The sequence below is a fragment of the Acartia tonsa genome, chromosome 12, assembly GCF_053477335.1.
Source record: "Acartia tonsa isolate MP-2025a chromosome 12, ASM5347733v1, whole genome shotgun sequence".
Lineage (NCBI taxonomy): Eukaryota > Metazoa > Arthropoda > Copepoda > Calanoida > Acartiidae > Acartia > Acartia tonsa.
Window position 1 is genome coordinate 1,932,687 of NC_137271.1, and position 25,312 is coordinate 1,957,998.

The 25,312-nt window shown below is 31.6% G+C and overlaps 1 protein-coding gene across 2 annotated transcripts; it reads right to left on the minus strand.

The window, feature by feature from the left end:
- Positions 1–951: 951 nt before the first annotated feature.
- LOC145334690 (protein mab-21-like) lies at positions 952–22,640 on the minus strand. 2 transcript variants are annotated; one of them, XM_080180260.1, is made up of 12 exons: positions 22,354–22,640; positions 21,835–21,889; positions 20,874–20,956; positions 17,893–17,960; positions 17,523–17,577; positions 17,070–17,152; positions 12,775–12,913; positions 10,794–10,860; positions 8,187–8,285; positions 7,497–7,586; positions 1,952–2,092; positions 952–1,584 (listed from the first exon to the last, which is right to left on the minus strand). In XM_080180260.1, the coding sequence occupies exons 1-12, from the start codon at positions 22,431–22,433 to the stop codon at positions 1,441–1,443; spliced, it is 1,104 nt and encodes a 367-aa protein (XP_080036386.1). In that variant the 5' UTR covers positions 22,434–22,640; the 3' UTR covers positions 952–1,440. The 2 variants fall into 2 exon arrangements, with proteins under 2 accessions (XP_080036386.1, XP_080036387.1); XM_080180261.1 differs by lacking the exon at positions 10,794–10,860 and adding an exon at positions 11,631–11,697.
- Positions 22,641–25,312: the final 2,672 nt, after the last annotated feature.

Genomic DNA, 25,312 nt, shown 5'->3' on the forward strand with positions numbered 1-25,312 from the left:
TTCTTTAAACTATTATTTCTTAAGTCTAACAGTACAATTGCAAGTTATCACATACCAAAATAATATGTTATTATCTAAAACAAATAAGTATGGAAATCGAACAAAGACAAAATTAAGGGAAAGGTAAATTTTGAGGGACAAGTTATTTTAATAGGTTTATTACACTAGATGGACAATCATCAGAAAAAATAACTAATCAAACTTCAAAATGAATTTCTAGCAGATGTTTGGTTTGATTCAATAATACAAGCGACAAATTTTTTAGGCATTGTTTACCTAATAAATTCAACTATTTACAGCTGGCTTATTTAATCGATGAAATAACTGCCCTTTTTTTTAAATGTTCACTTTCAACCAAAAATGTGGTTGATTTGTGTACCTGTTGGTCCAATGAATGGATTGATGATCTAGACGTTCTATATTTTTTTGTAATTTTAAAATAATTCCCCACCTATTTTGGAAAGTAAATTTCACTGGTACCCAATGTTTTATAACAAATAAGTTTATAAACTTTGGGTACTATTATCTCAATTTGATTGGTTGGTTCAAACCTTGCAGTGTTCAAACTTTTTTAATAAATAATTTTAATCTACAGTACCAGTAGTTTTGTTTATCATGATAGGGGAATTACATTAATTTATCGTCCATTGTCTTATCCCTTTAGATCCCTTTATCTTTGTAAATATGACATAGTTTTCTGCATGATTTGAGATAAAAACATTTTATAATTGTGTGGGAGTGGGGGTGGGGAGAGGAGTAAATATAGCAAAACCATTTTGAGACCTTCTATTTAGTATAAGACATAAGACATCAAATAGATCCTTTAAGAATATTCACTGTATAGGAGAACCATATCGGTTCAGTGGTTAGCGAGATCCTTCAGTACAGACAGACAGATAGATATCCTGTTACTTTATTATAATAAGAATACATATAAAAATAACTATAGAATTTAAGTTTTAAAGGTATATTTAAAAACTAGTAAAAAAGAAAACTATTAAATAATTTCATCACATAATTAAAATATAACAAAATAAGACCTTAAGTTTTTTTCGTAGATTTTAAAAACTGGTCTTTAAAAGTATCACAAACTAAAAGTAATAAAAGGTCCGAAGTAAGGCAAAAGAAATTGACAAAAAATTAATAAAATTATCACACTAAAAATTGTGAAACTATGAAACATTACACTGGGGCAAGAATCGGCCATTTCTGAGATATTATATTACATATAAATACAGTATTACAAGGATATAAAACCCTAATATAAAAGGGTTGACTATTATAGCAACAAAGCATTAGTATTTCATTAAAAATTTACTGGTTCATGGTTTTAAAATCATTTACTTTTAATCACTGTTTTTTTTTAAATGGCTTCGCCATTTTATCAACTATAATATTATTCACTTTTTACAAAAGTTTTACAGATTTTCTTGAGATTCTTTAAAGTGTTTCCAAGGCTTTTGAGTTGGTAAGCAGCTCTCTCATTAGCCGCCAGGATAGTTTAGCGGCTGTGTCCAGGGCTGAACTGCTTTTTCCGCGGAACAGGTCGACGGATGGGAGGAAATAGTGCGGACACTTGCGGCACTAAAAAAAAAGATTTATAATTCATTTTTGCACCTTATTGCATCAATTTATCTATCTAAATAATTAACCTCTTTCTATGTCTATCTATTTATCAACTACTAGCGGCTACGCCCCTAGAGGCCTCTAGGGGCACTTGAGAAAGAAGACGTTGAATCCCAAAACCCTCCCCAAAAATAGTTATAAACATTTCCCGGGATCTATGACAAGCTACCCTGTTAAGAAGAACCCGGTTCATCGGTTGGCGAGATCCTTTGGTACAGACAAACAAACATTTTTTTACTTCATTATAAGGATGTATCTATCGATCAAGGAATTGATCTATCTATCCATTATCCATCTATGTATGTATCTATCTATCTATCTATACCTGGAGACAAGAAATAAGCTGAAGGATGATTCCTGTGATTCTATCCCCCAGACAATGGTCCTCCCACCTCTCCTCCCCTGGGTGCTTCTCACATTCATACAGGATCAGGGTTTGGATTACGTGGCTGGTCACGGGGTTCCCCTGAAAAGAATAATAGTTAGTTAGATAGATAGACAGATAGTTAGATACATAGATAGATTACACGTACAGGATTAGGGTTTGGATTATGTGGCTAGTCACAGGGTTACCCTAGAAATATTATTAATATTAGTTAGTTAGGTAGATAGATAGATAGGATAATATATAGATGGAAAGATGGAAATATACATTAATAGAGAGAGGTAAATAAAAGATAGATAGTGGATAGATACATAGATGTATGGATAGTTACGTTGATAGATTGATTGGTAGATAGGTGGATATATAGATAGATATATATATAAAGGTAGATAAAACTTAGATGGAAATATTTGTAAAGGGTTAGAATTTAGAATAGTTACTTAGTTGTAAGATAGCAGATAAATTAAATTTTATTTTATATTTTGTAAGATGCTTTTAATAATTTCATAATGTACTGTTTAATCATATTTTAGCTATTGAAAAATAATTACATTCTATTCGATGCTTTTATCCCTAAAAATGTATGGATTTAGTTTCGTGTGTTTACATTATTCTAAAATGGTATTAATATTCCATAACACGAACTTCGGGTGTTTTAATTTTACCGCTAAATTTATCATATTAGTTAGAAAAAAATAGCAATTCAAACTCTGCTTTTTCTCAGAGAGAGAGAGAGAGAGATAGAGAGAGAAATAGAAAGAGAGAGAGAGAGAGAGAGAGAGAGAGAGAGAGAGAGAGAGAGAGAGAGAGAGAGAGAGAGAGAGAGAGTGAGAGAGAGAGAGAGAGAGTGAGAGAGAGAGAGATAGAGAGAGAGAGAGAATGGGCTGTTTATTACACTAGTCCCCAAAGTTTAAAAATAGAGTTTTTTTTATTCGTTGGCTTAACAACTTTGAGGACTTTTTGTGAATTCTGATTGGTTAGTTCATTAAATTAAGTGATCAAACTTTTCAACAACTTATGTTAATCTACAGAAGGGGTAATTTTGTGTAGCATCATTGAGGATGTACATCAATTTATCGACCATTGTCTTATCCCTTTTGATCCCTGGCTTTTTATTGTATATGGCTTGTATGTTCGTTCGTCCGTCTGACATAGTTATCATTGCTATGGATAACTATTCGTAGCTTTGTATGGTAACTGCTCTTATTTAAAATAAACCCTCTTATAGGTATGATACCATTACCACTTAATGTATGAAATAAGTGGAATATAAACAGCGCACTGCGCAATTATTGTTAATGTTTAATAATTTTTTCATGTTTTTTTATGGTGTTGGTGGCACCCTCTCCCCAAATAGTTAAAAACCTTCCTAGGACCTATGAGGAGCTACATTGTAAAGGTTAAGAAAACCATAATGGTTCAGCGGTTAGCAAGATCATTTAGTACTAATAGACAGACAAATATCCTGTTACTTTTATGTAAGAATGTTTTTGCGACTATAAAACGTTTGTGGAATTGATAGGGCACTAAACCATGCACTCTTATATATGGTGGAGATTTATTATATATCAACTAACAACATTTAAGAACATGAATCATGTTTATAATTTCCATTACAAAGGATAGGTCAATGAAATATAAATTAATATTTATTAACATCAATAAAAGTGAATAAGTGGCGTGCATTTCTTTGGAGGATTAAAAAAGGGGATGGTGAACCAACCCAATTTCAATTCTAAGGGGGTTTTTGACAATTCTTTTTACCACCCTTCCGCTTGTGAACTTAATACAAAGAAATTGCCAGTTTAAAGTATTTATTTCAGGGATCTCAGGGGATAAGACAATGGATGATAAACTAATGTATCTCTCCATTGATAATAAAAAAAAATCCCTTCTGTAGATTACATTTTTTGGTTGAAAACTTTAAATACTTTAAGTTTGGAACCAACCAATCAAAATTCAATAAAAGTACTCAAAGTTTTTAAGTAAACGTGTTTATAAAACTTTGGGTACCAGTGTAATTTACATCATAATCATATATATTTTGAATAATAGTAAATTATGACTAAAAAGATCATTAGATAAAAATTCATTAAGGTAATGTAAAATCTTAATTATCAGCTAATTCCTGGGGTGCGGTTTCAGAGATATTATGTGACATTAGCTTCACAGCAAAGTATCAGACTTGCTTAGATATTAATAATACTAAAATTCTAGGATTTTTAATGACCTTAGAAATCTTCTTAATGAGTATATTTTTGTGGTAGCTTAAGCGTAACAAAAGATTCCTCTTTTTTCGCTTTTCCCCCCAACTTTTTTCTTTATTTTCTTTTCTTTTCGTGAATATTATATTTTGTTGAGAGGTAGGTTAATCTAAGATAAATAATATATATAATATTCTTTTATTTTTCCCTCTCTTTTATATAGGACATATCCCTCTTTCTAAAAAGTAGCTTCTTTCTTTCTCTTTAACTATCTTTTTCTATCACTTTCTTTCTCTTTATATGTTATATTTATCCCATTCTTTCTCTTAGCTCTCTCTCCCTCTTATTATAACTCTTTTTATAACTCTCTCTCTCTCTCTCTGTCTGTCTCTCTGTCTCTCTCTCTGTCTGTCTGTCTCTCTCTCTCTCTCTCTCTGTCTGTCTCTCTCTCTCTCTCTCTCTCTCTCTCTCTCTCTCTCTCTCTCTCTCTCTCTCTCTCGCTCTCTCTCTCTCCATATGGTTTCATGATAAATGAGCTACTTTTCATTGAATGGAAATCAATATACCTGCAGCCCCTAGCTAGCTAGGTATATTCTAGGGAATAAGGGGATAGGTAAAAACAAGATAATTTTGTACTTTCCCCACCAATTTATTGTGTAGACAACAGACTTTCCAGTATGGGTTCGAAACAGATTAATATCCGGTGGATAAGCACCGGTTCTCGGCCATACTGAAAAAAAACATGTATAGCATCGAATTACAGACAAGTCGTCTCGAATATTAAAATAAAAAATTCTAAAATAAAAGCAGTTTTGTAAGCCCTAAGAGAGCTAAGGGCCTGGCTGAAAAACTTCTTTCATTTTATAATTTTTTTTATTTCAATATCCCCGGAATGCTGACTATAATACGATGCGTTAAATAGCTATTATTTCTTTGGTTGAAATATGATTTTTATCTTATATTAACTTATCCCTTATGATTGGAATAGATAGATATTAAAATATCTTAATAGATAAAATATATATTTATAATAGATAATTTCTTTCAGTATAGAAGCTTAGTTATTTTAAAACTAAAAAAGCAGTTTTTAAATTAAAGAAATAAAAAAAGATTGATTAATAAACCCAGAGATCCTAAGTGATAAGACAATGGACGATAAATTGTTATAAAACCCCAATATTTATAAACAAAATTAACCCTTTTCTAGATAATAATTATAAATTAAAAAAAACTTTGTACGCTCCAAGTTTCAACCAACCAATTAAGCATCCAAAGTTTTTGAGCCAGCAAATGAGAAACCATGTTTATTATACTTTGGTACCAGTATAATTTACAGTCCAATGTCCCCTCCCTCCCTGGATGAAAAGCATGTTTATAGATTAATTCATTTAGTTTTTATGGGAAAAAGATCAGATGCTAAATATTTCTTAAATCATGGTATTGTGTGTTTGTGTAAGAGTTTTTCCATTGTGGCTTCGAAACCAATCCATATCCGCTGGATTGGACCCGGTTCTCAGTCATATTGAAAAATCATGTACAGCATCGTATTACATACAATTTTCCACAAAAATAAAAATCATTAAATTAATATCAGTAGTATTGGCCCGGGCCTTCGACCCCTTGGGCTAACAAAACTGGAATCAATTTTATGATTGATCGTTTTACTATCCGCGAATAGCTGTCTATAATACTTAGCGATAAATAACTATTACTTAAACAAGTGTTTTTAAAATGCAAAAGAATTTTTAAAAATTAGTAGCGAAGCTAATTTTTGCCGTCTTGTTGTTCTGTCAGTCTGTAAGCCTTACTCGTTTTGACCAATGAGTTTAGGTTATTAATAATAAATTTTGTCGACGTCACCGAAACTGTCCCAATTTTGTATAACTTTTGCGGAACAAGTTCCAATTACGTCATATTTTTCTTTCCCGAAAAAGAGAAGGGGGAAAGAAAAAAAAGGGAAGGGGGGAAGAAAAAAGAGATGGGAGAAAAGGGGGTTTTCCCCATCTCTTTTGAAGAGATATTCTTCCCCCCCTCCCTTTTTCGGGAAAGAAAAATATGACGTAATTGGAACTTGTTCCGCAAAAGTTATACAAAATTGGGACAGTTTCGGTGACGTCAATTTTGTCTTAATAATGATCTTTGATTGATTGAGGGAGGGAATAATGGACGGTAAATTACACTAGTACCCAAAGTTTTAAAACAGATTCTCTTGATTGGATAGTTCAAACTAGCAGTGTCTAACTTTTCAACCAAGAATCTAACCTACAAGAGGGGTAATTTTATCTATCATCATTGGGGAGTGCATCAATTTATAGTTCATTGTCTTATCCCTTAAGATCCCTGATATAAATCCAGATGTGCGTAATGGTATTTTAGTTTCTCATGAACAAATTGAACATCTATCTATGTAAAAAATATATGGAATCATTCTTTTTACATCTCATAGCGGCTTGGCTTCTAGGAAGCTTTACAAAGTGTCTCAACAAATTAGTCATGTGACGTCATAAAAATGAGTAATTATCCATCTCTTTTTTAGGGGTTTTCTTTCCAGCTTATCCTCTGATCCTTCATTTTTATGACGTCACATGGCTGATTTTTTTAGACACTTTGTAAAGCTTCCGCTACTAGAGACCTCTAGATGCGCTTATAGGAAATAGGCGGCGGGCGAACCTCCTTTTTTATTTTTAATGTTATAAACCTTTACTGGACCTAAGAGAAGCTTTACTTTAAAGTAAAACCATATCGGTTCAGCGGTTAACAATATCCTTCGGTGCAGACAGACAGACATACTATAATTTCGTGGTAAATTTTTTTACATAAAATTTCTATTTATCTATATATTTTCTGTTGTTAAATGAACTATAAAATTGAATCTTATAAAGATTTAAATATTAAGATTTATTTTTTATTCTAATTATATGGAAGAGTAATTTTATCTATTTATCTATCTATTATTTAAAAAGCATTTTTGCCTTTTGTTTTAACTATAACTTTATTTTTTGTATATGTATTTGTCTATTTTTAAATATCTATTTATCTGTACATACATGTATTTTTATCTTTAAGATTTGATACTCAAAATCCCCTTTTAATTTTCTGGAAGGCTGATTCCTAATACTCTGGTATATTAAGTTATTATTGTCTGCAGCGAAGCTACTCTATCACCAATATATATATATAATATATAAAACTAAGTCTAAAGAGAAAGCCTTAGCCCCCAAAAAGGCATTAAAAAATCGCAAATATAAAACCAATAGACAAAAGTTATGCAATTAAATTACCTGTATATCAAGATGACGGTCCCTGATGGTTTTAAGAATTGAAAGACACTTTTTTCTGGAGGCTCCTATCAGCAACTGATTTTCAGCTTCCTAAAAATAATATTTACTTATGGGGTGTCTCTTTCTTGTTTCAAAAATATATCTTAATGTATATGTAATAAGTATAAAGAATGGTTAGGTCGATGAAGGATATTAGAGGAGATTAGAGGAGAAGTGGGAAAGAAAACCCCTAAAAAAGAGATGGATAATCCCTCATTTTTATGACGTCATAACTATAAAAACAAGTGAGGTGCTACCCCTACCCCTTCTTAAAAAGTGTAGGTTTTTGTTTGTCCTTTAAGATCTCGCTAGGAACTTAAACACTGAACCAATTGAGTTCTCCATTACCATAGGTAACGTGGTTTTAAGTTATTTAATCTTTAAATGTAAGTCCTGTCTATCTATGTATGTATCTATCTATCTATCCAACTATACCTGGAATGAAATAATCCAAGCGTCGCCCTCCATGGAGCTGGAAGACTGTTTGTTCTGTAGGGCTGTACTTTCTTTAGACAACATGTCTATCTATCTATCCAACTATACCTGGAAAGAAATGATCCATGCATCGCCCTCCATGGAGCTGGAAGACTGTTTGTTCTGCAGAGTTGTACTTTCTTTAGACAACATGTCTATCTATCTATCCAACTATACCTGGAATGAAATGATCCAAGCATCTCCCTCCATGGAGCTGGAAGACTGTTTGTTCTGCAGGGTTGTGCTTTCTTTAGACAACAGGTCAAATCCTTCCATCTAATTTCACACGAGAACAAATTGTTAAAAATATTTTCTAGTATCGTTTTTGGGCAATTTTTTGTTAAACTTTACTTAATAAAAGTTAACTTTTTTTTGTGTTTAGTTCTTTCGTGGCTACGTCTCTTAAGGGGCGATTCCTCGTATTTTCACTTTTCCCCTTTTTCTAGCCCATGCGAGGCCAATTGCCTTATCCTGAGGGGCAATCACCTAACCTAACTTAACCTAACCTATCCTAAAATAAACTAATAATCAGAAGTTACTGTGAAAATATGACGAAACGCTCCTTAAAAGGCGTTGTCACGAAGGGGCTATACCAACTTTTTGTATTGGTTAAAGGGAGGAAGAGGACATAGGACTATAAATTACACTGGTACCCAAAGTTTTATGACAATGTTTTCTTATTTGTTTGCTTAGAAACATTGGATACTTTATGAACACTAGCAGTGTTAAACTACAGAAGCAATAATTTTCCCCTGTAATTAGGGGGTTGCATTAATTTATCATCCATTGTCTTATCCCTTAAGATCCCTGATAATTAAAGAGTAGTGCGCTACTACTAAAAAATCAACTGAAACGCTGGGATAATTTATCTTAATTATTATAAGCATTGTTTGTTCAGGGCTAACCTATAATTATCGGGTACTGCCTAAGAGGAAGAAAAAGATTGGGGACTGGAATAATTATTAGAAAAAAATTATGCGTTTTCCGAAAGTTACTTGGTTCGAACCGTGTCATCCTTATATACAAGTAACAGGAAGTCTGTCTATAACCGCTGGACCGATAGGGTTCTCCTTTACAATGGAGCTTATAATAGGGAATGGGAAGGTTTATAACTACTTTGCAGGAAGGTACCACCACCCTCTCAAGAGAAATCGACCCAAGAAAAAAACCACCAAAATAAAATATTTTTTTACTTCTTTAAATTAAATATAGACATTATTAATAGAAATCCATTTATACCCATAAAAATATTTATTTTCCGTCCATTGGCCTATCCCTATATTCGTGCACGTAAGAAGACCACCTTTTAGATGTTTGATAATTTTTATTTATGGATAGCAAAACTGTATAGATAAAATAAATACCTAAACTTTCAGGGACAAGGGGTAAGATACATGTAGAAGCTGTGACGAAATAGACGGACAGACGGACGTACACAGATATAGAGAAGCTTTACTACTTAAAATCTTTGAACGCCAGCTAATAACGTAAAGTCAAGTATATTAAATTTGAACTTAAAATGCATGGGCATTCTACGCAGGGACATAAAGGGATAAGACAATGGCCGATAAATTGATATACATCTAAAATGATGATACACAAAATAACCCCTTCTGTAAATTACAATTAGTGTTTGAAAAGGTTGTTAGGTCAACTAATAGGAAAACATAAATATAGGACTTTGTGGACTAGTTTAATAAACAGCCCAATGTCCTCTCCCTCCCTTATTCTAACGTCATAAAGTAGTTGGTTGTTATATATATAGAGTAACTGCGCTACTAAAAAACGTTGAAAGGCCCCTAATGACGTAAAAATTAGTATGGTAATAATTTTGGATGGCTTAATTACCCTCCCTCAAACCATAATTAAATAGAACCATCATTTCTCAAAAAATATATGGGAAAGAAGAATATGGAAATGTTTCCTTTATAATAAAGTAATTGGATCTTCGTCTGTCTGTCTGTACCGAAGGATATCTCTAACCGCTGAACCGATATGGTTCTCCTTCACAATGTAGTTTTTCATTGGTCCTGGGAAGGTTTATAACTCTTTTGGGGAGTGAACCCCTCCCATCCGAAAAAGGGGGAGGGATTTTTGTATTTCCTTTTTAAACTAAAATAAAAATGTAGGGGGGGGGGGACGAATTCAACCCCCCAAAACCTAGGGGCGTATTAGCTGTTACTAAACAAAGTAGTTGGGTGTTTGTGTGTCTGTTTCGATATAAACAAAAAAGTGCTCGAGGCTGACATGATAAATTGTCGACATAAAGAAAATTATCATAATCCACATCCTATAATATAAAGTATCAAAGATTTTTTTTGTCTGAAGATAAAGTCTCAGAAACTGCTGGTACATATGGGATGCATTATTTAAGAAAGCTTGTAAGTCTCAGGATGGTGTTATGCTATTTTACTAGCCTCAGTCGTCCTCCCCAAGAGCCTAGGGGCGAAGCAACTTTTATCTTAATATGATAACAGTGCAGTGCAAAAGATTTTTTTCATGATTTTTTTTCCATATCCGAGCAATATTAAACTAGTTTTCAATTGGGCTTTTAACAGTCTTCAGAAGCGAAGCTATACTTTCTACTTTATTTGTCTGTCAGTACGCCTATTTTAAAGGGATTTCTTTATATAGTACAAGAACTCGAAAATGGCTTAGTTAGTATTTATATTGAGATGGTTTTAGGCTATTTCATGGACTCACAAAACCATAAGTCAATTTTTAAAAGTTCGGGAAAATAAGGATGGTTTTAGGCTATTTTTTATGGGTTAATTTGTTAATTTCCTTGACTTGGGCAACTAGCTGTGGGTGAGGGTAGGTCATGGGCATTGTGGGCCAGTGTTGGGCAGATCTAAATAATTTTTTTCTTCAGAATATATAGCCCTGTTGAATTGGAATCTTTTCTGTTCTGGGATAATAAGACAATGGTTGATAAATTGATGATACATCCCCAGTGATTATAAACAAAGATACCCCTTTAATATTAGTGGAAAAGTTTTGACAATGAAAGCCAGTAGTCTAGACAATTTTGCTCATAAAACTTTTGGTACCAGTGAAATTTACAGACTAATGCCCCCTCCCTCCCAGCATAAATTTTAATGGTTTATGTTGACATTGGACTGAAATTTTTATTAGTACCTTAAGTTTTATAAACACATACTTTTAGTGCTATTATTACATCTTGATTGGTTGGTTCAAACTAACAGAGTCCCAGCTTTTCAATCAACAACTTTAATCTACAAAAGGGGTAATTTCTTATTATAATTGAGGATGTAAATCAAATTATCGTCCATTGTCTTATACCCTAAGATCCAAAAGGCAAAATTTTTAATCTTTCATATTTGGGAAAAGATTAAGATATCAAAATTTCATCAAGAATAGAACAAAATTAAAGCTAGCAAAAAAAAGGTAACTTTGCAAAGTGTCTCAAAAATCAGCCATGTGACGTCATAAAAATGATGGAGATAAGAGATGAAAAGGGAAAGAAAAATCATAAAAAAGAGATGGATAATCCCGTATTTTTATAACGTCACATGGCTGATTTTTTTAGACACTTTGTAAAGATACGCGAAAAGTGAAAATTCAAAGAGTTATTATGAATAACAATTTGTTTAAATTTTCCTTGACTTGAGCGACTAGGTTAGGGTGGGGCCACGCCATGGGCATTACAGGCCAATGTGCCGCGGATCTGAAAATAATAATATCTATCTATCTACTTTTTGTTATCTATCTACCTCTTTATATATCTTTCTATCTATCTACCTATGGGGCCAGACCATGGGCATTACAAGCTAATGTGCTGCAGATCTGAAAATAATAATATCTAACTATCTATTTTCTATCTGTCTATACTTTACATGTGTTCATCAATCTATCAATGTGAATGTTTATTTATTCATCCATTCATTGATCAATTAATCCATCTATCTAACTGCATATCTATGTATTAAACTATCTATCAATTCAACTATCAATATATGCATATGCAACCATCAATCCATTCAACTTTCTATCTATCCAACTATCTATCTATTCAATAATATATCTTTTTGATTATTTATTTACCTACCTATGTAAATATACACCTATCCAACTATCTGTCTACCCAACTATCTATCTAACCAACCATCTACCCAACTATCTATCTTTCCAACTATCTATCTATCCAATTAACTATCTATCTAAGTATCTACCTTGGCCAGACACCGTTGCACTTGAAGGCTGGAGTAATCTGGACAATGTACTTCTCCCTAATCAAAATATAAACCTATCCAATTATCTATCTATTCAACTATCTATCTATCCAACTATCTATCTATCCAACTATCTATCTATGTATCTACCTTGGCCAGACACCGTTGCACTTGAAGGCTTGAGTAATCTGGACGATGTACTTGTCCATAATCATAATCTTCACCTATCAAAGTATCTATTTATCTATCCATCTATCTATCTATGTATCTACCTTGGCCAAACACCGTTGCACTTGAAGGCTGGAGTAATCTGGACGACGTACTTCTCTCTAATCTAAATACACAACTACCCAACTATCTATCTATCCAAATATCTATCTATCTATCCAACTATCTATCTATCCAATTATGGATCTATCTATATACCTGGGCCAGACGCCGTTGCACTTGAAGGCTGGAGTAATCTGGACGATGTACTTCTCTCTAATCCAAATATACACCTATCCAAGTATCTATCTATCTATCTATCTAACTATCAAACTATCTATCCATCTATCTATCTATGTATCTACCTTGGCCATACACCGTTGCACTTGAAGGCTGGAGTAATCTGGACGACGTACTTCTCCCTAATCCTGATCTTCACCTCGCTGGCGTCGTTCATCATCTTCACGGAGTCACGGTACGTTGACTTATCACAGGCTTGTGCAACTATAATTTAAATTGAATGAACTATGGGTACTTTGTAAAACTTTGGGTACTTTTTAACAAATCAAATTGAAATTAGGTATTAATAATGGATATACTTGAATATTATGACATATTTTCGTCAATTTAGGTTGCTCACATGGTCCTTATTTAATGGTCAGCTCGTTAATTTTCATATTATTAGAGTACGTGATGATCTGGTGTATGTATAATAAAACCATTTTTAAATGAAAGCTTTTTAACTATTAATTTAAATCTACAAAAGGGGCAATTCTGTTTATTTTCATTGGGGATGTACTTTGTATATCAATTTACTGTACATTGCCTTATACCTTAAGATACCATATTAAATATAACAATATATTCTTTTTTTAATGTGCTATATTTGTCTTAAAGTTGCGTCTTTAAACTCAAAATAATGATAAAACCGAAACCATTATAAAATTTTAAGAAGGAAGTACTTATTGATAATGAATTTGATATCATATAGACTTAAAAGATACAGAAATAGAGAACAGTATTTAAAAAATAGTGAATTATTTCTTAATATTTCCAGTATGGCTTTGAAACCGAAGCGTATCTGCTGGATTAGAACCGGTCCTCAATCATACTGAAAAATCATGTATAGCAACTTTTCATTAACAGTAAATTATCCGCGGAAAGCTGTCTATTCTATGAGGCGATAAATAACTATTATCCATACTGTATTATCGCATACTGTTGTTTTTCCTTTAAAAATAAAAATAAAGCTTGCTAATATTATATAGATTTTTTTCCCAAAAATTGTCACTTTCTTTGAAAGTGAAATAATATGCCTTAATTTTTGAAAACCACTTTCTTTATTCAACTTGCAGATTGACGGGTTTTTGGAAACCTAATTTAATGCTGTAACAGTAGGTTTTAGGTTACAGGAATGGAAGGTTTTGTGCTGTTTTAATGCATATTTCATATTTAAATGGCTACCGTTGTGCTTGTGTGTGTGTGTGTGCGTGGGATCAGATTTCAATGACAAAAACCAGAAATTGTCCCCAAGACCAAGGGCATCCGGTCTCAGGGAGTTTTGGGGATAAGACAATGGATGATTAACTAATTATAATTAGATTTTAATTATTGGTTGAAAAATTTGTACACCAACCAATTAATGTTTCCTAAAAGTACCCAAAATTGTCAAGTTTTAATAATTTACAGTCCAATGTCCCCTCCCTCCCTGACTAAGAGCCAGTCTATCTTCATATCAATTAAGCCTGTTTTAAATCTATCGAACTTCAAGAAATTTCTTATATTTTTCCAAATTTTTACATTTGAATCTTTAAAAAAACTGTCTTATTCAAAAAGCCTAAATGAATAAAGAGCATCTTCCTTATATTATCAAAAGAGAGAAGGTACAATGGACTGTAAATTATACTGGTACCCAAAGTTTCAAGACTTTGGGTGCTTTAATAAAAACTTTATTAAAGCAACAAAGCTGGTATTAATTTTGCAAAAGTGTGCACAATTTTCAACCGATAATTTTAATCAACATAAGGAGTAATTTTGTAAATTATCACTGGTGATGTTTATTAATTAATGTCAATTGTCTTATCCCTAAAGATCACTAGAAATTTGCAGAGAGAGGGGACAATATGCTGTTTATTATACTAGTACCCAAAGTTTTATAACAACGTTTTTTTATTCGTTGACTTAACAACTCTGGGGACTTTATTGAATTTTGATTGGTTGATTCATTAAGTTGGGTGTTCAAACATGTTTTATTCTAACTTCTAATTATTTTCAACAGAAGGGGTAATTTTGTGTATCATCATGCAAATAAATTTATTAGCCATTGTCTAATCCCTTATAATGACTAGAAATTTGTGTGTAACTTTGTCCTTATAAACTAGTTTGACAACATTTCTTTTCTCTTACCCATAATTGATTCTAATCTTAAATTCATAGACAGAGATTTGTATAAACAATTTTCCAATATGCCTCCGAAACCAATTAATATCCACTGGATTAGAAACACTGAAAAATCATGTATAGCATCGTATTACAATTTATCATTACAAACACTTTTCCACGAATATTAAAGTAAAACTCTTAATTCAATACGAGTTAGCCAGGGCTTAATGGATTAACGAACTGGCCAATAAGTGATGTCCATGTTAGCAACCTAAATTGACGACAGTTTTCTCCTGTCATAATATCTACGTATATTCTATATCTATTAAAAAGGTTTAATATAAATGTTTTAAGAATTAAAACCAAACATTAACCCAGCTTTTAAGACAGTATTTTAGTGGTTATTCACCATTTTACATTTTAATATTGTGTACATTTAAAGTCTACTGGGTGTCTAGATCTTAAATGATAAGACAATTGCCGATATATTGATGTGCATCCTCAAAAATGACACACAAAATTACCCCTTATGTAGATCAAAATAGTGGTTGAAACTTTTGTACACCCAACTTAATGATCCAACCAATCCAATGGAAATTTAATAAAAGTCCCAACAATTTTTAAGCCAACAAATAAGAAAGCGTTGTCATAAAACTTTTGGGACTAGTGTAATAAACAGCCCAATGTCCCCTCCCTCCCTGTTTAGGGTGTAGTGGTTGACATAGTTTTACAGTTTGTCATATGACTTCCTTTACTCATCATAAAGTCAAAGGTATTAAAGTCAATTATAGAGTAGAATAACATCACATTATAGGACCATCAAAGAGAGAGATTCTAGTGTAATATCATAATATTCAATAACCATAAAACCAGCAAAAGCTTAGTATAAATTATGATATATTCACAACCATAGGATGGGTCGATTTTAAATATGAAAATAAATTAAGGGTTGAAGGGTCGTAGATTAATTTCACTGTATTGTCCTTTCCCTGCAGATAAATGTACATCCCCCATGATGATAAATTAAATTGTCGAAAAGTTTATAAACTACTAGGTTGAACCAACCAATAGATGTATAAGAAACTTATGAATGAGAGAGCAGGTTTCTAAAACTTTGGGTACTAGTTTTATTTACAGTCCAATGTTCCCTCCCTGTCTGCTTAAATTTTAGAACATTTTTCATTTAAATTTATTGAAATCGATATACGCTAATTGTTATGAAATCGTATAAACAGGGAGGAAGGGGACATTGGACTGTAAATTATACTTGTACACAAAGTTTTATAAACATATTTTTATTGATTCTTGTCTATACTTTTCGACCATTAATTTAAATCTACAAAAGTAATAATTTTGTCTACAATAATTGGTGATGTATACCAATTTATCTGCCATTGTCTTATCCCTGCATATTCCTGCATAATTACCCTTTGGATTATGGTTTTCCTTGTTTGTCATGCGGCCAAAATTATCATAATTATCAACCATTAAAATTTATATATTCTCATCAACTTTGGAAAAAAGCGAAGCTTTTCTTATAGTGGGGCATTTAGGTAAGTACGGCTTTTATTGTGACGGATTTCCTGTGTTTCCAATGTCAAATATTGACTTTTTGTTTTAATATACAATTTCAATAGTATATGTCTTTTAAAAAGTAATCATGTCTGACATATTATCGACAAGCCGTTTTTTAAAAAATATATTAATTGCGACCATAGACGCCCAAGGGTGGGGATAAAGGTGTGTTTAACCCCCTCTAACTTTGAAACCCCCCTGATATTTTTAAATAATCTATTATTAGATTAAACATTTGAAACCCTTCATTTTACCCTTCAAAATAAAAATCTTGCACGTCCATGATTTCGACCATATGGTAATGAATAAAAGTGGTTATGGCTGACCTATTATCAACATTACGTTATTATAATGACATTATGAATACAATCTTATGTTAATAAAATAACATTAAAGGGTATACTATTACTTGGATCTTAAAACACAAATTCATCCCATCCCCTCCCCTCCCCTTCTACTGAATAAACGATATGACCAATAAATGACACAGAAAATAGCAATCTAAATTGTAGACAATTTTTCCCTTGTCATAATATCCATTATAAAACACATATTTTCTACCGGGTTAATGTTAAAGTTTTTTAAATAATTGTTATTTTTGGATGTACATATATGATAAAAATTCTTTAGTTGCGTAGCTAATGATAATGCACGTCCTTACGTCCGTCCGTCTGTAACAGTTAGTTAACAAGGATGATCTTACCTAAAGTTTGAAATCTGCATCTGATTTTCCTAGCGGACAGATAGCCGCTAGCGGTTATAAACTCTACCCACAAGGACATAGATCTACGTAGAGGCAAAAATTTTATACAAATTCATATTTTTGAAGAATTTATATATTTCAAGTATGGCTTACAAACCGATTAATATCCGCTGGATTAGAACTAGTTCTCAGCCATACTAAGAATCATGTTTAGAATCGTATTGCAGACAATTTTCCACGAATATTGAAATGAAAATGATAAAATTAATACCAGTTAGGTTATAATTTATCATATTAATATCCGCGGAAAATAACTATTCTTAGTTTTAAGCAATAGTTCTTAAAAATGACTTTTAATTATTTAAATTATGCTTTTAAGAGGACCTGTACATGCTTGCATGGTTTTAGGCTATTACTTAAAAGACTTGTTTTATTTAATTTTTTATAAAATTCCTTTTTCTGCCATCTGAAAGTTTAAGAACTGCACAGCCAGGCATCGAACCATCGTCTAAAAAGATAGATAATTAGATAGATAAATAGCTGGATAGATAGTTCAATAGATAGATGTATATATAGATAAATAAATAATTAGATTGTAGAAAGATAGATAAATAAATATAATTAAAAATTTCAAAATGATAAAAAGTATTGATAGTTTCTATGCTTTCTATTTATACATAATTATTACAAGAATCTTCAAAAAGTTTGAATCTATAGGCTGATTCTAACATGCATTAATTAAATATAAAAGCTTTCCGCTATGGACGTACAGAAACTTATAAACTCTAAATGTAGAAAAGCTTTGTTTATAAAAATAATTTACCTATGAAATTAAATTCTCCCATTTGGTTGAGATACAAGACTACTTCAAATTCTGTCGGCGATAAAACTCTGAAAAAATCATCATCAAAATTTATCAAATGTATATTGACAAGGATATGCTACTGGATGATAAAATTTTCTAAATTAATGGGTATGGATTAGAATTATTTTAAATTATGGTTTTACGACCATGATCCAAGGTTAAGGAAATATTTTTTTTAGTAAATTCCATTTTTTTGGCCTTTCGTTTTCGTTGGCAATTATTATAGAACCTTAATGGTGATATATGTTCTTTATATATGAAAATTGGTTTGTATTCAGCTATGTATGATTTTTCAGTATGGCTGAGAACGGGTTCTAATCCAGCGGATATTATTCGGTTTCTAAGCCATACTGGAAATTACATTACAAGTAAGAAATTTCCAAATTTAATAATCAAATAACCAAGCTATCGACAATAATAAATTAGTTGACGAAAAAGCATGTCGATGATTTGTCAGTCGTTACCCAGGGGCATTGGACTGTAAATTATACTGGTACCCTAAGTTTGATAACCACATTATTTTATTCTATGGCTCAAAAACTTTTGATTAAATTAGTAGTGTCCAATCTTTTCAACATATGATTAATTACATAGATGGGATTATTTTGATTATCTTTCTTTGGGGTGGTGCAAATAAGTTTCCATTGTCTTCACCCCTGTCCTGGATAAAATGTTTATTTAAAAAAACATGCGCATTCAGTTTTTTTCATTTCCTGATTGATTTTTGTCCCCCAATTCCAAAAATATCTTTCCCGAAATCCTAGCTGTTCTATAAGATCTCCAAAAATGCAAATTACTTTTGGCACTGATTTTTCAATATTTTTTCACTAAACTAAAAAGAAATTTTGTTAAAAACATGTTTTAGTGAACAGTAAAAAGGGTTTATCACACCTTCGATTATACATTCCTTGAATGCCAACAAGACCTAACAGAATCAATAAGAAATACCTGACATTTTGACCTTTATTAACTGTTAAACATAGCCATTTCTGGTTCTAACCAGAAAAGACATTGAAGGAGCAGTTTTTGGGACTTGACTAAGAAAAACAAAGTTGTAGAACTCCTCTAGTAGTAAACCCTTACAAAAAATGTAGGTTTCAAGTCAATTTAAGGTTCCAGGTATAATCCTCCAGGTCTCCAGAAATCTTTCTAAGCCTCCTGTGACCGCAATTTTTTAATTACGAGAATTCAAATTTTAGAATTAAGCTTTTCTTACATGTCTACATAACGTATTAAGATCTGTTTTTCCGCTGACTGCAGCAACTGTCAGCTGCCAAGTACAGCTGCGGCTGCCAAAACTTATGTTTTAAGATTTCTAATTGAAATTTACTTAAAACTAAACATTTTCTGAAAAAAAATAGTTGTTCTAGCTTCAAAAATAAGAAAATTACAGCCTTTTGAAATTTATAAGTAAAAAAGGACCTGAAAACATAGGTTGTTAAATAAAAGGGCAAAGGAAGCAAAAATTATCTGAAATTCATTATCAAACAGGGGACATGCACACAAAGTCCTCTAGCCCTGATAGGAGCAGAAAAAAATAGGGCACATTACGTTTGGGACTGATTTTTCAATATTTTTTAATTAACTAATAAGAAATTTTGTTCAAAACATGTTCAACGTCCCCCCCCCCCCCCTATTATCTCAGTTCCTAATAGAGGTAGAGGGCTAAATTTTTTGTGCAAGTCCCCTGTTTGATAATGAATTTCTGACCTTTTATAAGTCTATGTCAATTTTCGCTTCCTTCACCCTTTTATTTAACAACCTTTGTTTTTAGGTCTGTAATTTTCTTATTTTTGAAGCTAGAAGACATTTTTTTTTTCAGAAAATGTTTATCTTTATGTAAATTTTACATTAGAAAAAAAATTTTAATACGTTATGTAGACATGTAAGAAAAGTTTAAGTTTAAAATTTGAAGTCTCTAAGTCAAAAATTGCGGCCACAGGAGCCTTTTAAAGATTTCTGGAGACCTGGAGGATCATACCTGGAACCTGAAAGTGACTTGAACACCTGTATTTCATATCAGGATGTACTACTAGAGGATATTTTAGTTTTTTGGTATGATAAAATGCTTTGTTTTAGTCAAAAAAATATTTTTGCTCTTTACCTGGATGACTCTGCCAGGTTTGCTGGCATCCTGTGCCCGCCAGGATGTAGATATTCAAAAAATTCCAACTCTCAGTTATGTGTCATACCCATACTTAAAAAGTCACGCAGTTTGGGCTCTTTATCTTTCACACACAGAAAATGAGATAGAAAAAAACGTTAAGGGTTAAAACATAAGTTTTGGCGGCCGCAGCTGTACTTGGCAGCTGACAGCCGCTGCAGTCAGCGGAAAACAGATCTTAATACGTTATGTAGACACATAAGAAAAGCTTAATTCTAAAATTTGAAGTCTCTAAGTCAAAAATTGCTGTCACAGAAGGCTTTTAAAGATTTCTGGAGACCTGGAGGATTATACCTGGAACCTTAAATAGACTTGAAACCTATATTTTATGTGAGGGTTTACTACTAGAGGAGTTCTACAACTTTGTTTCTCTTAGTCAAGTCCCAAAAACTGCTCCTTTAATGTCTTTTCTGGATAGAACCAGAAATGGCTATGTTTAACAGTTAATAAAGGTCAAAATGTCAGGTATTTCTTATTGATTCTGTTAGGTCTTGTTGGCATTCAAGGAATGTATAATCGAAGGTGTGATAAACCCTTTTTACTGTTCAATAAAACATATTTTTTACAAAATTTCTTATTAGTTCATTGAAAAAATATTGAAAAATCAGTGCCAAAAGTAATTTGCATTTTTGGAGATCTTATAGAACAGCTAGGATTTTGGTAAAGATATTTTTGGAATTGGGGGACAAAAATCAATCAGGAAATGAAAAAAACTGAATGCGCATGTTTTTTTAAATAAACATTTTATCCAGGACAGGGGTGTCTTATCCCTTACCTTAGTCCGTCATATCTTCCATTTAATTCTGTTAGGCTGGATATAAATCTGGGTTCTTGGGCTTCTACTTCTTTTAACATATCCTAAAAAATATAATTATGTAATAAAAAAGCTATTTTTGATTGGTGGAAAATACAGGGAACTAGATTGCTTCAAAAAAGGGGTCTTGGATTTTTTCAAAAGTTTTTGATTTTTTTTTCTAAGCATAGTTAAATAAGATATAAGATATTTCTTAATATTACTGACCCACCCATAGATTTATCAAATTAAAATAGTAAAATTGAATCAAAAATAGTTGATAATATTTTCAATTTCTTCCCCCTAACTGAACTTCATCTTTTTTTTTACCTACGCCTAACCCTTGAGGGGCTACCCATTACAGTACCCAGTACAACCTAACCTGACATAAAACAAACAAAATACAATCTCATTATTATTTTCTTAGATTGTTATAAATTAAGAGTGGAGGAGGGGTATTCAGTGCTTAATAAATAACTTTGAGGGAAACGCGACTACAATCCAATAGTATAAAGAAGTAAGTTTTTTTTGTCTTGGGTTGAAGATCTCTAATAATTCTGGTACCAATTGCTTTTTGAAAGCCCTATAAATATCTTAGGGTGGTTTTAGGTTATTTTTTTCACCACACCAACCCCACCCTCTCCTAGAGGCCTGGGGCAAAGTAAATATTATCTGAAATATTTATTTCTCCGATCGTATTATAAACAGCTTTCCGTGGATATAAAATGAACAATTATGTATTAAATCCAGTTTTTTTTGGCATCGAGATGCCGAAGGCACAGGCTAAAAAACTGGTTTTAATCTTATAATTGTGCATTTTTATTTTCAAAAACTGGATATAATACTAATACAATGCAAGACATAGTTTTCAGTATGGCTGAAGACCGGTTTTAATCCAGCGGATATAAACCGGTTTGGAAGCCATACTGTAAAAAATAATTACCTGTACAACTGTACAAACATCCAGAATTGTTTTTCTGATTCCTAAGTTTCTGTCACTGAAAAATTATGAAATTTGTTTTGGTTTAAAGAAAAAAAATTAAGGTTTTTTTAATTTTTCTGTTTTAATATATTTCTTTATTTTATCTTAATTAGATTAATGTTAATTATCATGTTTTTTTTGTTTTTGTTTTTTGATGCAATACAAATCTGACACTTTAAAATAACTCTTTTGCTGATTATTACTAATAAGATTTCTGGTTTTTAACTAAATTAAGACAACAAATATTACTTCTAAATATTTTCAATTTCAATTTTAAGAATGATTTGATCATTAGAAATGTTACCCTTTAATATAAAATGTTTGAAGAAATATATTTTTATATAATATTTGTAAATAATATTGGTTTAACCATTCAAAACCGGTTTCATTTCTGCAGAAAATAATATAGTTATATGATACAAAGGATATTATAGTTTTAAAGGCAGTTGATCGCGGATAAAAAAAATAATTATCACGCACCTGACTTGATGTGCTTGAAATTTTTCTAATTGGTTCATAAGTTTGGTCTGGGCACCAATCATATCTGAAGGGACCAACATTTTGCAGGCTTTTTAATTCACTTTAACGTACAGACAGACGTTAACTTTTTAGGTTATTTTTATCTCACTTTTATGCTAACACTGTTAAAAGTGCTTTTTTCACCTTTTTTGATGCTGTAGTAATAATTTATTTTATTTTTATTTACTTTTCATTATAAGACAATGGGATGTAGGTGTTTAACTTTCAAGAAAACTTATTACTTAACTAAAGTCATTCAAATTTCTTTTTAGGTTTTTTCCCCCCGTGTATTTCCCCCTTTCCCTTTTTATGAAGCATTTCCGGCGATCTCGCCTCCTATTGGTCAATTCCCGCTGAGCGCGGAGAATTGTCGCGCTCTGATTGGCTGTAGCGGTCTCGGTGTGCAAACAATGGCACGCCTGTGGTTGGTTGAAATTTGGCGGCATCTTGGTGGAGAGGGTAAAAACTGGCTGCTAAATTTCCCCTTTGAGAATTAGCTTCGCATGCGAGAATATAGGACCAAATTTTTAAGGTTTTGATACCGACATTTACAACTACATTTTAGAGATTATAGAATGGATATAGAATATACGTGGATATTATGACAGGGGAAAAATTGTCATTAATTTAGGATGCTTACATACACTGTTAAAAATAATTTTTTTTTTTAGCATCAGGTAATACTATATATTCTTCACATTAATGTATAGTATCAATCCGTATGTACTAGGAAAAAAACCTCATTACGATACAAGGAAGTTTTCAATGATGTATTAAGTATTAGGTAATGTTCTGTGAAGTAACATTTAGTACTAAATAATGTATTTGTCTGTAGAGTATTATCCAATACGCTCTTGGGAATAAAATTCAGTATGGTAGAAGTAATTTTTCATTACCCTCCTTCGCAATTGTTGTTACCCTCTATCATAATTTTTGATACTCTGGAAAGTATGAAACTGTTTTACTTTGTATGAAAGATCAGTTTATAATATATGATTATTATATGTACATATACATTTTGTTATATCAACAAACATACCAAGCAGAGCCATAAAACATTAATTTAAATGTAAATTTAGTAAAAAAATTACTTTAAAGATGTTTAGGACTAAACATTATCCTTAAAAATAAAAACTATGGTCAGTCATAATTACAAAAAACAAAATTATAAATGTAAGCATAAATAGTAACTTTTCATCTTTGTCTAAAACGACCAAGCAGAAACACTTCCGTGAGAGGTGTGCACGAATGGTGTCTGTTTCAATTATTCTTTACAGTACAGATTCGTACCCTAGAACGTATAAATAGTTACTATTTCAATAAACCATTCTATTGTGTATTGTCTGGTACGCTACAGCGTATGAAATAGTACTAAATCAAGAAACATTTCTACAGCGTATTTTCCGATACCCTACAACGTATAAAGTATTACTATTTTTATAAACTTTTCTACAGCGTATTCTTTAGTACCCTAGAGTGTATCAATCGATACTAAAAAAATGTATGGGTTCTGTATAGTAATAATTATTGTGTTATATAGTATTACATAGTGTTATATATTAATTATATAGTTGTAGGGTACTTACGGGTCCAATACTCTCCAGAGTATCAATTGATACTAAATAAAAAAATTATTTTTAACAGTGTAGATATCACATCATTTATTGGTCAGTTCCTTCATCCGGTTGGAGGTAAGGATATGGGGCAAAAGTGGGGGTTGGGTGGGATATCGTTAGTTTAGCCAGCTATAAGTTTATTGTACATGATAACCTGGTGAAACATCCAAGTAATAATAATTCAATTATGTGGATGTTTAACAACACATGATGAAAATAATGATGAAAATACTTTTTAAAACAGTAACTCACGTAAAATGCATTTTTTTTTTTATAAAAGTAAAACAATTAAAAATGATATTTTAAAGGCATTACCAATAAATCACTATGTTTGACATTGAAATACAAAAATTTGGACGGTTTAATTCATATTGCAACTGGATATTGCATATTGCTTATTTTTGGTTAGGTTAGGTTTACATTAGTATAGGTATAGTTCCATAAAATGGTCCGCAATAGTTCCATAAAATGGTCCGCAGGTTTAATCAAATTGAAATATGTTAATGAAATCTTAAGTAAACTTGGTGATATCGTTAATATTGAAAATCTGATGCCAACATCTATAAAAATGTTTTTTAAAAATGGTAGAGTTTCAAAACTTTAAAATGCATAACTAGAATTTAAGTATACACAAAATATATAAAATTGCAACTATCTAAATCATTCCCAATTTTTACAGGAATCTTCTTGCAAATTTTGAAATCGAGCCTGCGATTTTTGTTCTAAGGTCTAACCTTAGAGTTTATTTATAATATAATTTTGTATATATAACATAATCAGACAGTGTTTAAAAAATCAGCCATATGACGTCATAAAAATGAGGGAGATAAGAGGTAAAACAGGAAAGAAAACCCTTAAAAAAGAGATGGATAATCCCTCATTTTTATGCATCACTACATAGCTCATTTTTGAGACACTTTGTCCGGTTACATATAAAACCATTTTGTAGAATAATTTTTCTCCAGCTAAAACACAACGTCTCTACATTGTTTTATAAAGGGAAAAACCTTTAAAAATGTGCGTTGATATCCACGGAATTCTAACTAGTGACAGCTAAGCAGTTGGACTCTTTTTCAGGGTTGTCTATAAAACTTTAAAAATTTAGTTTTACCAAAAAAAACCTGCGAAGCATTAAAATTTAATTAAAAATTTTTGGAAGATTAAAATTTTTTTTTTTTAATTACCCTATTCATATGTTTGTATGTGTGTAAAACCAACGTAATTATTTTTAAAGTAGATATAAGTATTAGAGAAAGAGGGGGAATGTAAGGGGGGGGTGGGTATACAAAGAAGAAATATTTTTG

What these genes read in the sequence shown, in the direction of transcription:
- LOC145334690 (XM_080180260.1), bottom strand. Translation starts at nt 22,433, where the DNA reads ATGTTGGTCCCTTCAGATATGATTGGTGCCCAGACCAAACTTATGAAC. An exon ending in GGAAGATATGACGGACTAAG is followed by an intron (nt 17,961 to 20,873) that starts GTAAGGGATAAG and finishes TGATTTTTTCAG; the next exon opens with AGTTTTATCGCCGACAGAAT. An exon ending in ACCGTCATCTTGATATACAG is followed by an intron (nt 2,093 to 7,496) that starts GTAATTTAATTG and finishes TATTCTTTTCAG; the next exon opens with GGGAACCCCGTGACCAGCCA.